At 50.2% G+C, this 16,157-nt stretch overlaps 1 protein-coding gene across 7 annotated transcripts in view; it reads left to right on the top strand.

Moving 5' to 3' along the window:
* The window catches only part of RPH3A (rabphilin 3A), a 50,942-nt gene extending 45,557 nt beyond the window's left edge, over positions 1–5,385 (top strand). For 6 of the 7 annotated variants that reach the window (XM_088135112.1, XM_088135113.1, XM_088135111.1 and 3 more), the window contains 4 exons: positions 887–1,038; positions 1,767–1,848; positions 2,211–2,307; positions 2,657–5,385. In XM_088135112.1, the coding sequence (XP_087991238.1) occupies positions 887–1,038; positions 1,767–1,848; positions 2,211–2,307; positions 2,657–2,787 (462 nt within the window). In that variant the 3' untranslated portion in view covers positions 2,788–5,385. The remainder of the gene's footprint in view (positions 1–886; positions 1,039–1,766; positions 1,849–2,210; positions 2,308–2,656) is intronic. The other variant, XR_015795134.1, reaches the window with a different exon arrangement.
* The last annotated feature ends 10,772 nt before the right edge of the window (positions 5,386–16,157 follow it).

Raw genomic sequence — 16,157 nt, 5'->3', positions numbered from 1 at the left:
TTTTTTGCAGGAAAAATCACAGGTCTTGTGCTCTGTCAGGGCAGAAGTGATCGTGGACAAGAGTCTCCCGCACAGGACGCAGGAAGTGGGAGGGGCTTCTGTTCTGTTGGGGGGAACAGATGGGGGTCAGTGGGGTTTAAACAGAGATCAGAGAAAAAACAAAAGGCAGACATGGCCAATCTTGTCCCTGTCAGTGGCTCAGGGGACACCCATCGCCATCCCCCCCGGGTTCATTTCTCAAGCCAGCAAATCCCACGTTTTAGAGATTAGGACCCCAACTCTCCAGTTCCGTAAGAATCATAGTTTTAAACGTGGCCTGGACAAGGCAGGAGTCTGAAGTCAGTGTATGATTCTCTTTCTGGAGACCCCTGGACTATTTCTCTTGCAACTGGGCGCAATCTGGGCTCACTAACTAGGAGAAACGGAGATTCGGAGTCTCTCCTGCCATCTTAGATTTCTTTGTGCCGTGCGCCCCCCCGTGGCCCGATGGATCTTTTGCTGCATTGCCAGTATTCCTCCCTCCACTGGCCCGGGTACCCTGCCTCCCAGCTGCTGAGCGGGGCTCTGATGCCAGCCGTCATGTTTACAGAATTTCACAAGACGGGTATTTCATGAAGTGGCTCTAAGGCAGGGTTCCTCAACCTTGGCAACTTTAAGACGGGTGGACTTCAACTCCCAGAATTCCCCAGCCAGCCTAAGGCTGGCTGGGGAATTCTGGGAGTTGAAGTCCACCCGTCTTAAAGTTGCCAAGGTTGAGGAACCCTGCTCTAAGGTGCTCTTCTGATGGCTGGACCTCCCCTGCCCCGCATTGGGGGGGATGATGATTTCTGTGGAGAGTGGTTTTCCTCCAATGCACACGTGCTCCCCCCTTTTCTGTCTCCCACAGATGGACCAAGGAGGAGAGGTGGAAGAACGAGGAAAGATCCTGGTCTCCCTCATGTACAGCACCCAGAAAGGGGGCCTGATTGTCGGCATTGTGCGCTGCGTCCACCTGGCGGCCATGGACGCCAATGGCTACTCGGACCCCTTTGTCAAAATGTAGGTCACTCCTGGGCTGCCTCTGCCGCCGAGCAGGAAGCCCCGCTTTCTGGACGAAGCCTGGCAGTTCAAGGGGTTCTCTGGCCAGGCTCAGAAAAGGGCACCGTTCTTTCTGGGGGCGTGCAGTCTCGGCCCAGGGAGCAGAGAGGGCCAGTCTGTTCAACGCTGGGCCGGTGCAGGCGTGGCAGAGGAGGCATCTGGGTTGGGGGTCAGCCCATTCCTGCTGCCAGCCCTGTCCCTGTGCCAGCCAAGCTCCAGAAGGGGAAAGAAATGGATTTGGGACCGAGAAGAAGTCGATTGCAGGCAGAAAGAGTGAAGCTCATCCCCTTGCACCGTTTTCTGGAAGGGCCCTTCACCACCTCCCTGGGAAAGCCGCCTTTGCCGACTGTGGCCTCCTCCACTCGATCCCCTCGAGATTGGCTCTAGCCTTGGATTCCCACTCCCATCCTTTCCAGCCAGCGCTTGGGCTCTCTGGAGCTCACGGGAGTTGTAGTCGTACGTCCGTGGGTACCCATATTGGCACGATAGCCATTTATTCCAGAGGTCTTTTCCTTGAAGTTCTTACACTTTTTTCCCCTCAGGCTACAGCCCCCAAAGTCACCTCCCCACATCACCCATGATTTGGGGGGGTGATTTTGCACCCCCCTGCACGATCTCGCTTCGTTTTGCTCCTTTCTGCTTTTCGACTTGTCCTCTAGAAAGATCTTTCCATACGTTCTCCTTCGCAGCTGCTTAAAGCCTGAGATGGGGAAGAAGGCCAAGCAGAAGACGCAGATTAAGAAGAAGACGCTGAACCCAGAATTTAATGAGGTGAGGCAGCAGCGTGGCTGAGGTTCTTGTGCCCCCCGAAGTTTTTCCAGACCTCGATGTCCCAGCCAGCCTGCTCCAGAAGAGAACCTCTGTTCTCCTTGTCCTCTTTGCCGCCCAGCGTCACTGCTTTTAGATGGGGGGTGGTGTAAATGGTTTAAAAATATTTTTTCAAAAATGACGTGCCGTTCTTTAAAAAAAATGCACTTGGATGCCCAAGGGGAGGGAAAGAAAGCAGGGTGAAGCTGGTAGCAAATCAGTTCCCTACTTCAAAGGCTGAAGCCCCCCCGCCTTTGGTGAGGGTGTGGTGTTGTTCTGCTCCTGGAAGCTCTTTTCCACTTCTTGACCCTTCGCATTTTGGATAGGAATTTTTCTACGATATTAAACACAGCGACCTGGCCAAGAAGTCCCTGGATATATCTGTGTGGGATTACGACATTGGGAAATCCAACGATTATATCGGTGAGTGGCTCCCCTGAGGAGGGTAGAAACACATCGGGGGGGGGGTCTGCGTGCTTGTCCCAATGTGGGATTATAGGAAAGCAGTTCATTCTGTGTGCCTGTATTGGGGGGCTGGTGGGATTATACCTTTAAGAACTTGCCCCAATTTTCAGATTTCTTCCTCGGGCATCTTTTCAATGGTCCCTTTCGCCAACTCACTAAGATAGAAGGCCTGGAAGGGGGGCCTCGTGGGGGCAGGCTGTAAGGTGGCACAGTCCAGGCGCAGTTGGTCCTCCTTGCAGCTGGTGCTGGCTGCCCTCTTCGCCAATGGCTCTTCGCTCTTTCTTACCCTTTCTCTCTTCTTCTGCAGGCAGTTGCCAGCTGGGCATCACAGCGAAAGGCGAGCGCTTGAAACATTGGTACGAGTGTCTCAAAAACAAGGATAAGAAGATCGAACGCTGGCACGCCTTACAGAACGAGAACCACGTGGCCAGCGATTGAGGGGGCTGTGCCCCTCCTCCCCCCGCCTCCCTGTCGATCTCCATCTTGTCTTCCAACCCCTCCGTGCCCCCCTTGCTCCTTGGAAGCCCAGTGCTCGGTTCCTCCTCTGCAGGAGCAGCGCTCTTCCCCCGTCCCTCCCTCTCTTAGCCCAGGGTCATCCCGACACTCCTTTCTGCTTTCTTATCGTAACCTGTTCCTCTCACGGCCTCCCACGACGGGTGCTTTGAGGTTTTCAAGCAATAGCCCAGCACGGAGCACCCTAAGTCTGGCTCTGCTTCTCGGCAGCTAAATGATCTGCCCTGCCCTTTCTGTCTTGATTTCCCCCCCTCGGCCAAAGGGACCTGTTCTCCAAGTGCCCTTGAAACTCCAGTTGGCCTGCCTGCCTTTCTCCTCCCTCCCTCCCTCCCTCCCTCCCTCCCTCCCTCCCTTCCTTCCTTCCTTCCTTCCTTCCTTCCTTCCTTCCTTCCTTCCCCATGTCGGCATGCAAAAGGTCCCTCTTTCCCCACACTGCCGTTTCTCCTGCTTACGGTGGACCCAAAACACTTTTTAGCCGCGCTAACGGAAACGCATGGCTGTGGTTCCCTGGCCGCTTCAAGGACGGAGGCAGCGGATTAAAAGAAGAAAAGCCAGGGGCAGCCCGCCACACCGTGGGAGGCAGTGTGAGCCTTTCCAAGCCAATGCTGTAATCAGAGAAGGAAGAGATCCGTTCTTTATCCGAGCATTTTCAGCTTTGCTGTAGTCGTAGAGATTTCTCAGGCAGCCACGTTTCATCCCTGAGTGATGCGGGGAAGCAGATCGCCACCACCTTATCTTGGGCTGCGGGAAAGGAGGAGGTAGCTCTCTGCTCAGCCACGAAGTGGACTGGAAGGTCAATTCTGAACCAGGCTGGAGTCGCCTTCCTGCCGGACCCAGGGGGTGCTGCTGGCTGAGACCTGACCATGTCCGAGGGGCTGGCCTGGAATGCTTCCTTGGCCTTGTGCCTGTCGTTTCTGGACGAGAGCAAATCGGGAGCAGGCATGTTCCTCTGTCTCAGAGCGGCTTCTGGAAGGACGGGAAGATAGATCCATTGGCGTTTCCTGCTCCCTAAAGACAAGGGCAATCTTATCCGTAACCTTGGACATAGAGACCCCTGGACAGGCAGAGGAGGTGAGTCCTCAAAGAGACTGGGGAAACGGGGCGTTCAGGAACAGAAGGGGCTTTCCCACCAGTGGAGAACCACGGATGTTCTCCAGGCCCTGAACTGTGTTCCTTCCCCAACCAAAACGCAACCAGCAATTCCTTTCGTTCAGCATATCTGGGCGTTACGGTGGACAACGTCCTTCCTCTTCTCGTCTTTGTCCAGGAGAATCTAATCATCCCAACTGCTCGAGAAAGGGCGCCTTCACATTCAGACAACAGCGCTGTCTGTCCTGGGTGGCCGAGCATCCTCCGCAAGGATTGCCTCTTCCAAAAGTTCTCAGACCTCCTGGACCCCATCCTTTGGTCCTTCTTCACCCTCAGGGCAGTTGAAGGAATGTGCTTGTTGAGAAGAAAGCCAGTGGCAACAAGCAGACTCCCAGCGTCCACCCCACTGATTGCTGGGCCCAGCACATGGCCCATCACCAGGCAGGCACGCGAGGGGATGGTGCTGTGAGGCGTCTCGTATTTTTCTGTAGAAAACACAAAATACTGGGAACGCGTGCTCTTTTTCACAGACATCCCCCAACAGCCTCGCAAAGCCACTTCACGATAGCTTCACATGATACAAGAAATTAAGGACTGGGTAGCACCCACGGGACACAGCACAGCTCTCAAACCAGATCAGTGAATGTGCCTGTTAGATGTATCTGAGAATCTGTTTTTCTCCCTCTCGGTCAGACGTACAATTGCTTTGTCTTGGATCCCCCACCGAATTTTGGAGAGTAGATGTTATTGTGCCAGGAAGCACCTAATAATAATAGGGGAGCATGTCACTCCTTGGCAACCACCATCTCTCTAGCCCAAATACAGGCCAACTCTCCTTCACGTGCCCCCTGAAGGTGGGTGCTGGTTGAGGCTGGGTAACGTGGAGGAAGAAGAGCCCCTTCCCTGATTGCCGCCCTTCTGCCCTGCTCTGCCCCGCCCCAGCCCCCACGCAGAGGAGCAGTCCTCCCTGAGCAAGTCATCCTGTTTTCTCAAAATCTGTCTTTTTCCAATACTGTTTTGTAAGTACAGTATGAAAGTCCCTGTATCAGAAAACTAGAGCAAAACCTGTAGCCTTTTCCTGCTGATTTCAAGACGTGCCCCCTTCCCACCCTCAATAATTGGTGAACATCTGAAGCACCGACGTTGTTCCTTCTCTCTTTGTAACTCAAGCATGCACTTAGAGGTCCCGAAGCGTTCCCTCCCGGTGCCCCTCCTGGTCCCCTGCCTTCTCCCCTCTCTTCACAGTTGCATTCTCTTCGGCATGCAATGACTTCACCAAGGAAAACAAAGGTTTACAACTATTTAACAGGCAACGGTGTCGCCAAGAATAGAAGAACCCGCCTGGTCTTCCGCTGCATGTTCTTGTGACCCTCCCGCCCCCTTTCCCCGCCCTCCTTCTCACCTCCAACCTAATAAAGAGAACAGTAGGGAGAAGTCTGGTCCTGCCTCCTGCTTTGTTTTAACTCTTCCATTTTCAAGAACGCGCCTCAAGTGGAGCAGAAGGAGCAGGGATTGGACCTTGCCCGAGGTCACCTCGAAATAATCCAGAGATGGTTTAAGCCAGGGTTCCTCAACCCCAGCGACTTTAAGATGGGTGGACTTCAACTCCCAGAATTCCCCAGCCAGCCGTGCACGATCGGCGCTCAGTTGCTTCAGTCTCTCCTTCCCTGACATGTCAGCAACCTTTCTAGCCCCCGACCCCACCCCAGTAAAAATCCCAAAATGAAATCTTGGAAAATTTCAGCCGTCCCCTGGAATTTGAGTCCCGTCCCCATTTTCTTCATTTTAATTTGGACTTGTCATTGAGGTTCTGCAGCTAGTGTCCGGGCGTCCAAAACTGATCACAATGCTTGTGGCGGGGAGCGGGGGGTGGCTTCTTCCACCTTGGCCTTTGGTTGTTTGTCTGCATCACGTAAGAAAGAGTTCCCTTTCATTCCTTGAATGTGTAAAGCCAGAAGTTCTCCAGCTGAGATTAACATATGAGCAAAACGGCCCCTGAAGCCCTGAACCGGACAGAGGCCTGGCCATCTCGCAGAACCAGGGTAATCGGCCGGAGGTTGACCCGAACAGAATGGAAGGGGAGCACAAAACGGGGTGGGGTTCCCCAAGAGTCCGAGACAGTTCGCAGCAAACCAGCCGGCTTCGGAGAGGGGGCCGGCGCTTTTTCTGAGCGTCTGTCCTCAAGAAATGTTCCGCAGAGTCAAAAGAACATCCTGCTTTTTGCAGCCGAATGTCTTTGGAAGGAAAAGAGGACCTCGCTGTGCTTCTCAGAATGGACAGCAGGTGGCAGCGGCAGCCCAGCGCTGCGAAGACTGGACCCAACTGTCTGGGGTGCAAAGGGAGGACAGGCAGGGCTGGGCTGGGCTGGGCTGGGCGGCAGCAGGACCTTTTTCTGTATTCTGGCAGAGATCCATCCTGGCAAGTAGATCTTCCAGAGGCCATTGAACACAGTGGCTATGTTGACTGAGAAAGGGGCTTAGACTCCCCCCCCCCCCGCTCCCCTTCAAGGGAATTCCTGCTGCATTTGACGAGATAGATTTTTTTTCCTGGCCTCATCCTTGGTTTATTTCACCACTGATCGTTTCTATTTATTTTATTTATTTTATTTATTTTATCTTATTTATTTATTTTATTTATTTTATTTATTTTATTTATTTTATCTTATTTATTTATTTATTTATTTATTTTATTTTATTTATTTATTTTATTTTATTTATTTTATTTATTTTATTTATTTTATTTATTTTATTTTATTTATTTTATCTTATTTATTTATTTATTTTATTTATTTTATTTATTTTATTTATTTTATTTTATTTATTTTATTTTATTTATTTATTTTATTTTATTTATTTTATTTTATTTTTCATTTCATTTCATTTCATTTCATTTTTTATTTTTTTATTTTTTTATTTTTTTTATTTTTTTTATTTTATTTTATTTTATTTATTTTGTCAATTTGTATGGCTGCCCGTCTCACCTAAGGGACTCTGACCCTGAGGGTTGGCAGTGGTATAAAAATCTGGTAAATGAGGGCCGGGGCAGGGTAGCAAGCATGAAATAGCCCTCCAGGAAGGGGCAGCTTCTGAGCATAGGCAAAATGCCTTTTCGTTCCCACTTGCCAAGCACCAGGTGGGCTGCGCCGCGTTGGGAGCAGGCGCTCTCAGTTTGCAAGCCAGCCAGCGCCCGTTTCCTTCTGGAGAGGAGGGTTTCCTCCCCGCCCCCCGTTTGCCAAGCGATGGGGCCGTTTGTCCCTGATTTGGGGGTGCCGGCGAGCGAGGGAGGAACACAGTCCTTGACTTCCTACCGCTGGGGTCTCTTGGCCTGGTAATGCGATGCGGGCCTTGGGGTCCAACTGACGCATTGCCATTCCAGAATCGGCTCCGCCTATTGCCCTGGCCAAAAATTTAGAGTGGGGGTCCTCCAAAACCAATAATGGGTTTGGTTTTCTGCTGCGTGGGTGTGTGTGCACGTGTGCGCACGCGTGTGTGTCCATCGGAGAAGGAGGGGGAGTGCTCGTGATCTCTGTTTTCTAGGGAAGGGGGAAAGGCTGGAGCAGTGTTTTTCAACCTTGGCAACTTTAAGATGGGTGGACTTCAACTCCCAGAATTCCCCCAGCCAGCAGAGCTGGCTGGGGGAATTCTGGGAGTTGAAGTCCACCCATCTTAAAGTTGCCAAGGTTGAAAAACACGGGGCTTAGAGAGGCTGGTGGGAAGCAGCTTCAGCAAACAGCCTTAACTTTGGGGATAAGGACAGGAGGGGGAGATGCAGGGTCCACCCCTTATCCACCAAAGGCCCCCCTTGCAAAAATCGTACCCCTCGATCAAAGGCAACCCGGAGACTCGAGGCCCCTTGAAAGACTGACTAACCACGTTCCGTAACCGTTGGCGCATCCCGGTTCGATCGAAAGCTGTCCCCTGCAGCGATCCCGCTTCCAGCCCCTCCGGGCTATTCCCTCCCCCCTGCAGTTCTGCAGTTTTTGGACCGCGGCCTGGGGCCCGGGGGGCCGTTTTGTCGATGGGCAAACCGGGAGGCGAGCCGCTGTAAATCGCTCAGCTCCCTTCGGAGAATCAATCGCGGGGTATAGATGCGTTTCTTAAAAAAGGGATTTATACGAAAAGATTGGTGTGCAGCATAAACCGAAAAATAAGTTACGACCATTAGGGAGCGTAGCTTGCCGCCGGCCTCGTAAATCTGGGGCTCTGCTATTGACTCCATCTGCATTTTTATAAGCAAAGGTGTTGCAGCCGAAGATGGATGTCAAATGTAATTGGAAAAGTGGGGAGGAGAAAGGCGGAAACAGAGGCTTTTGGGTTACCGGGCCTTGAATATTGATCTTGCTTTATGCTGATTATATTGAAATTACGTCCACGAGGCAGAGTCCTCCTGCCAGAAAGCGCCCTGTTTTCCGACGGCATTCTTTCTCATTTATCAGATGGAGATCCCACCTTTTCCTCGGGAGCGGCCATGCAGCTATCCCTCCTTTCCCCCGCCCCCAAACAACAGCCTTGTGAGGTAGGCTGGGCTGAGAGTAAATAACAAGCCCAAAGTCACTCCGTGGGTTTCTGTGGCTGCCGATGGATTTGAACCCGGATCTCCCCTGTTTTATTCCAGATACCTTCACCGCTAGAGGTAGAGAGAGATTAAGGCCCGCCCTGAACAAGGATATGTTCTGCAGTCTTTGTGTGTTCACTGGGAAGCCAACTCACCAAAAAACTCTTTTTCCTGAACCCTGAAGGTTGGTGGGCAGAAGGTTGCGAAGGATGGGCTGTTTAGTTCAGGGAGACCACAAGGGAAGGCGAAAATAACGTGGGTCCTTGCCAAGGACGAGGACCGGTTTATTTAATATTGCTCAGCGTGTAAGAAAGCTTTGCTGTAAGATAAGTGGGCTTTGCAGCTATCCAGGGAAACACTTTGTGTTTTATTACAGCAAATATTCCAGGACTGAAACGAGGTTTTTGCAGGCAGTCTAAACCCCAGAATCTCTTCTCTCGAATCAGCCTTTACAGGGCAGATATTTTCCTAGGATCAGAAAATCAAGAGTGAGATAAAACTATAAGGTGCAGGGTGTCCACAGGGAGGGGTCCAAAAAGTCAACATGGCGGCTACAACCCTGCAATCCTTTTTTTACGTGTGCAACACACATAAAGAGAGGTGGGGCTTTGATTGCGTAACCCTAACCCAGTAAGTAAATTTGTGGTGTCAGCAGTGGGATAAAAATATATGATGAGCTATTATACAAATAGCAGTGGCTGGGCTCACGCGATAAACTCACTCCGATGCCAGAGGGAATGTAACTTTCTGCTTGACATGCTGGATTTCTGGATACAGGAACTTTTCCCAAGGGAACACTAAACTGGCCCCCCTACAGAGCCCCACAGCTTTTAAATTACATATGTGAGGAAGAATTTAATTTGCTCTAACCTTTATCCAAGGGAAGAAAAACAGAATATATAATGATCTGCCTAAGGCTACATAAAGTGCCAGCCTCAGTCCATTAAACTCTACAGTATATTGTGGATGTAGGTCTAATTCCTTTTTATAACCCAGATGTATTCTGTAAATTAATGATGATGATTTTATTTTAGCATTTTCTTCTCGGATGATTACTAAACTTTCAAACAGAAGATGTTAAAATAACATAAAAAATAACACGAATGTTTTGCTCCCTTTAATCAGCAGATACAGCAGCAGTGAAGAAACAGATGGGGGGGCTCCCCTTTAATCAATCATTCTGTAATATTCCTTTTCACAGCACATACGTACCCTTAACTGATGTTGTCAGCGCCCTGATTAACTTTGTTTATCTCTTAATTAGGCTGAGCATCGCCTGTCTCGTGGTTAAGAAGTAATTGTCTGATTAATGCCTCTATATTTGCATTTTCATTAAGAGCCCCAAATAAGTTTGGCTGCAATTAGCTGCAATGTAATGCACAGATTTGGAGGAACTCTAGAATGACAAGTTTTAAGCCCATTAAGTAATAACTGTAATATTGATCGGTGATAATGGGGCCTGGATGCTAAATACGGGGAAGAGGGAACGTAAGTCATGGACCTGCAAGGTTTCATCTGGGTAGGTTCAGAAGGCGAGGGTGCTCTGGCGGAGCTGACTCCTCCCCTCTGCTTTTCCCTGGGATCTTCTGAACCATGAGAACTGGATCCTGGAGATCCATTTCTTTCCCAAGTAGAGGCCGTACTTTATTATATCAATAACCTCCTCGCCAAGCAAGGTTTCTGCTGAATCTGCACCAGCTTTGCCTCTGGTGCCTGCTACACAAAGGTGCGTTGCTCATGAAAATAGGAGTTTGTTTGCACGCCAGGGAGAAGAGCTGCATCCACCAATTTATCCCTGTACGGATCGGGGTCTGGCCTAAATACACCCCCTCCTTTATTTTTTCTGAAAACCCCAGGAGATCCTTCCGAGCTTCGCTTCGTGGCTTCCCGACGTTTAGCAGCAGGAAGCATCACAGCCCTCTGCAACGTGCTGAGATTTTAGCAACCGCATTGGGCTTAGCGTGGAGCATGGTGCTCGTGGCCGGTTGAGGCAATTAAAACCACAAGAAAAGGAAATGCCCCTCAAAAAAGAACAACATAACCCTCTCCTCCCTTTCTGGAGCTTCCTCCATCCTCTTTCCTTGCAGCTAAAATGCCGCGGCTGCAGCCAGGTCAAGAGAGGGCCGAAAAAGATTGGAGCGTTTCGTTACACGGCCCAGCTCCGCTCGGCCACTTCCAGCAATCACAGGCTTGAGTGCTGGGAATATTTCTCCACCACTCTTAGGTTTTTCCTCCCTCCTGTCAAAAGAAAATAGGCTTCGTTCGCAGCAGATGGGCAGCTCAGAATATCGTGGTGTAGGCGTCGAAAGCCTGGACAGCAGTTTCCTACACTGGTGGAGCTGCGGACAGGGAGGTTCAGCCAATATCCATGCAGTGCTTCTCATGATGCTCCTCAAAACTGTTCGACCACATCGATTTCAGAGCACCTCTCCCAGGGAGAGGGGACAATGGAAGACCCCATACCCAATCACCCAGATGTTGGGGAAGGCTAGAGGCAAACACCACAGCCTGGCTCTTTCTAGAGCATCAAGTCAGAATTTGACTTCTCCTTGGAATTCTGCCTTCTTCCATTGCTATCCGATGTCCAAGAGGCCACCGCTGACGGCTGAAAAAAGGTGCAGCCGGCCCTCAACTGCCAGTTTTGGAAAGCCCAGTTTTGCTGGTTGTGCTGGTGAACCAGTTCTGCAGAGGGCCCTTAATAGATGGAACTCAGCAGAGGGGAAACAGGAAGAAAGAATGCCTCTCCAGGCACGAGAGGGTGTCTCCTGTCCCAACCTACAACCCTAAAGAGCAGTGTTCCTCAACCTTGGCAACCTTGGCAACTTGAAGACGTGTGGACTTCAACTCCCAGAATTCCCCAGCCAGTCCACATGTCTTCAAGTTGCCAAGGATGAGGAACACTGCTAAAGAGATTGCTGGCATGTTCAGCCAAGGGGGCAGATTCAGGACCAAGGACAGCTTCAAGTCTGGACTTCAACCAAGCAGCTGAAGATGCTGCCCTAAGCAATTGGCCGTGTTGCGTTCTTAAGGTGGTTGTGATCTTTAAGATTCCTGGTGGGGCAAGTTTGGTTGTCTTCTCCAAGCTTTTATTCTTCCGCCAAATGAGCTGGGTTGCTCCTTTGGGCCATTTCTGGGCAAACTGTCCAATGGGGGATCCTGAATCTATCAGCCTAGGAGGAGGTCAGCTCAGGTGCCAATCAAGTCTCACTTTTCCCCATAAAAGTACTGCCCCTGGATGGTTCTCCATCTACTTATTTTGGGGGGCTTGCCAAACAGAGCAGCAGTCCTCGGACGTCTTCCGTGATCTAAAGTGGCCTACTTTCTAACAATAGTATGGATGAAGCCCCAGATTTCATCTGAATTTTGGCTGCTTCAAACACAGGCAAATCTTTGTTCAGACTCGACAAGTCTGAGGTCATGAGGAAGCAAGGTGGCCCCTGGAGTTGAGCTCCTGGGCTCCAGGAACTTCATTTTCATGGATGCATTTCCTTGGCCCAGATGACTTCATCTCCTTGCAGGAGAGAAATGGTGGCTGCTACAGTCCAACCTGGTGCTCCAGCTGCCTCCCTCTCCCAATTACTAATAAACCAGAGTGATGTTCTGCAAGGAATGTCCTGGCTCTGAAATATGGTCCTCTCCACCCAATAAAAATAGTAAGAAGAGCTCTCATGAGCAATTACCTTATTAAATGGCACCCAAGAGTAGCCATAGGTTATTCTCAGGCATTACCAGCACGATCCATATTGATCAGTTGGGGACTGAATAAAACCAGCGGGCCTCTGTAGAGGGCGTGGAAGGAATGCAGGACCGCAGCAGGTCAACCGCAGCAGTCCTCTTCTCTGACAGAAGCAAATTAATTGATTCTCTCGGGCCAACGGTTGCAGCAGCGATAGATCATTGTGTAATCAAGGGGAGCCTGGACAGGGAGCCCCTGGGGAAGGAAGAGGTAAAGGCACCGTGATTTCTCAAAGATGCGCCAGGACCTTTCAGACTTGGCACTGTTCAGGGGGAACCTGGTGGTGCTGTCTAGCATCCTAGCATCAACAGGTATCCATGTTCTCTTGGATCAGAGCAGAAGACCTGTTAGTCAGCAGCGCCCTGCAAAATCCATCCCGCTACCCACGAGTGAGGTCCGTCTGCAGCAGCTCTCCAGAGCGTGCAGCGATAGGCAGCTTTGACCAGGAGGCTTGGTTCCTGGCCAGCGTAGCTCACGCTGCTGGTAGTACCCCGTGCCATGAATGCATCTAAGTCTCTTCGCTCCCCTGCTGGATTGCGCCTAGGCCAGCTGTAACGATCTTCCACCCGCTGCTCCCACGTCCAGCATGTAAAAAGCAAACAACAACCAAGCCAACGCTAAAATCTACTATTAAATCTTGCGAGGATTCTGACACCAGCTATCTCCTTCTGCCAAGATCCGTCTTTGCCACGTGGCCAATCCTGGCAGGAGGAATGCCAGTGAGGCAGAAATGGAGGCCTCCCCAGCAGAAGCACTCTGATCGGTCAAGAGCAGAGAAGGAGCAGTTGGGAAGCTCTGACGATTAATAAAAAAAGATGTCTTTGGCCAAGGCTGTAGTTTTTGCCCCTCCTTCTCCCTGGCACTGGGGTCTTTGTGAAAGACTCCATTGATTTTGTAAAGCACGCAAGCAGAAGCGCTGCATTGCCCTGAAAGGGCAAGGTTGAATGGGATGTCTACACCAGCAGGGGGGTGTCGGTAACCTGCAGGTCATCTAGGATTGGGAGGCAGAGGTGGAGAGAATCATGGTTTGTTTGGCTTTTAAATCAAGTCGCCTTTGCTTTCCCCACCCCAAACCTCCCACCGTCCAAACGCACTGATCCGCAACTCCTGTGTGCTCCTGTTGATACGGCTGGGGGTGTGAGTTTGGTACATCCCGAAAGTTCCGGGGTATATGTGGTGGGTGGGAGGAACAACATGAGGATGATGGGAATTGTTGTCCCACACATCTGAAGTAGCAAAATGAAGAAGGCTGCGTTACCAACTTACAGTGGCTGTCCAGAACCGCCATCAGCGATTTTCTTCCTGTGGCATGTAATGCTTATGCCAAAACCCCTGTGCTCTGCCTGAAGACTGGCTTCGTTTTTTAAAATTTGCTGGGCCTCAGCCATCTCAGCTCTTTGAGCAGGACTTCCGAAGAGAGAGCAGTCGATCAGGAAGGACCCTGTTACGCTCTATGATAGGGTAACGTCCGCTTTTATTTCATTTTGGCGTTCATTCTCAGCCTGCCACACCCAACTTCCATGGCCTGTGACAACCTTTCGTACCGTGTCCCCCCTGCTTTCCTGATCATTTGTGAGCAACTTCTGTAGATGCTGAATAGACTTTAAATTGTCTTGGAGGGACCCAACCCCATTTTATTGTCTAATTATGAACCAAACCAAGAGCGCGGAAAGATGAATCTGTAGTTAAGACAACCCAGGTGAACAGCTGCTTCTAACGTACAATGGAGTGTAAAATTAATTGTTTTCTCTTCAAAGCTGACTCCTGGCTACAGTTTTGCTTAGCTGATACGAAATGGTGGCCACCAATCCTTAAAGGGCTTTAAAAGAGGATTGGCCTAATTAACGGAGGAAGTTAAGGTTAGTCGTGATTACCTCTCGTGACAGCTAGGCTTTAATTCCTCTGGAATACCAGTTGTTGGAGAAGAAAATAGGATGCCACTGCTGTGGTTCTCTCTGGGGAGAAAAGTCCTTCCAGGAGAAGGATGCTGAGCAAGATAAATCTCTGAGCTGAGATCTCACCCAAACGTTTGGGCCCAGGATACAGGAGAAGTATCCCCATGAAAAGCCAAGGACAAATCCCGTATGGGTGAAGGTGTGTTAGTTAGGCTGCACTCACAACCAGAATCCCTCAAGGGAACCACAGATGGGCCTACCATGGATCCTGAGATGGGTTCCGAAAGTTGAAAAGCCTTCAGCCTGACCAGTTCGGTTGGTGGGACAATATCTGTCCTGGATCCTGCTCCTGCCACCTTGGATTGCGTCTGGCAGTTCAGCTGGGTCCTCGCTGTCCTTTCGGTATGCCCCCAGCCCAGCACTTTCTCTGCTGCTGCTGCTGCTGGGCCCTCCCCATCCCTTGGCCAACAGGACCCAGGTTCTGCTGATGTTCAGCTCTACCAGTCCCTAGGCAGGAACAGTTGGTGCCCAGCTGCCATTGAACAGTCACCGAGTGGGTCAGAACCTGAGGCACGCTGAAAGCAAGCTTTCTTGCTAGTGGGCAGTTTGGCCTCCCTTTAGGACAGTGTTGTCCAAACGTGGCCACTTTAAGATGAGTGGACTTCAACTCCCAGAATTCCCCAGCCAGCCATGCTGGCTGGGGAATTCTGGGAGTTGAAGTCCACTCATCTTAAAGTGGCCACGTTTGGACAACACTGCTGTAGGAAGTGAGGTGGAAGGGCCTCCTCGTGAGAGATTCTCCATCCCATCTCCAGGAAGTGTGTTTCTAGGAACCCAGAGATGTGGAAATGATTTGTCCATTACCCAAGGCTTATCCCAAACTTTCGGGCAGAAAGCTCCAAGCAAACCTGTCCTTGCTGAAAGAGATGAGAAAGAAAGCCATATTGCCGACTCAGTCAGCACTGTGTACTCGTTTCCTCTTTAATCTTTTAATCTCCTTGCCCCTAGCATTAATCTGCAGGGTTCTTTTTGTTTTTATCCCCCAACAACTAAAACAATAGCAGCTAATGCTGGAGAAGAATAATTCTAATAATTCTGCGAGTCTGAAATCTTCTTACTTATTTAGCACAGAGGTCTTTCCAAGGGGCAAAAGACCCAAAGAGTAACAAAGGGGGGGAAATAACACAGGGGTGATTTTCAGATTAGGGAAGTGGCCTCTTTTGCACGTGGGACATTTGATGAAGTTTTGTATGGCGTGGGGAAAATCCCCTCCTCTGGCGAAAAGCTGGACCAGCTTTCTGTGCCCCAGGCAAACCTAGGCCTGTCCCCATCTCTGTGGGGACCCGACTCTATGCCTGGTTGGCAGAAGAAGATGGCATCTTGGGGAAGGTGCTGCATTTAGGAAACATGGGGATGAGAAAACAGCCTGAAATTCTTCTGGCACTGCAACAAATGTTGAGGTGTGAGTTTGCCAGTAAATCCCCAAGTTTGCAGGGCTGAGTGATGGAGGGGCTGGTGAGGCCATTCCTCCTATCTCTGAACCTACCTTCCTTCCTTCCTTCCTTCCTTCCTTCACTCCAGCAGCATTTTCTTTGGGTCCATGGTCAGCTGCCTCCTTCTGCCCCCACCATTAGCTCTTCCAGACCTCTCTTTGCTTACGCCAGTGTTGTGACTCTCAATCTTCCTGCTCTCGCATTTCTCCAATTCCCACCTTTCATTCTCTTTCTGATCAGAATCTTTCTCTCCAGCCCTCCTTTAAGATCACAGCTCTTTCCCTAAGTAACCTTTTCTGATTGAAAAGCACCCCCCCGGAGAAAACCTATTTGTATGTGCTAAAAGTAGTAGTAGAGAAGGAAAATGCCTAACTACACAGAGAGAGAGAGAGAGAGAGAGAGAGAGAGATTTATAGTTCATGACAATGGTGGTATTGGCATGATTGTTCATGGGACATTCTTTCCCCAGAGAGGAATTAACTCATTAAGTATGATTTTTAGAACATAAAGATGTTTGTCCTCCTTCAC

The sequence above is a fragment of the Python bivittatus genome, unplaced genomic scaffold (assembly GCF_059951505.1).
Source record: "Python bivittatus isolate LINGU-HERP-01145 unplaced genomic scaffold, Pbiv_v1 ctg000100_np1212, whole genome shotgun sequence".
NCBI lineage: Eukaryota > Metazoa > Chordata > Lepidosauria > Squamata > Pythonidae > Python > Python bivittatus.
This window is presented reverse-complemented; position numbering and strand designations above follow the sequence as displayed.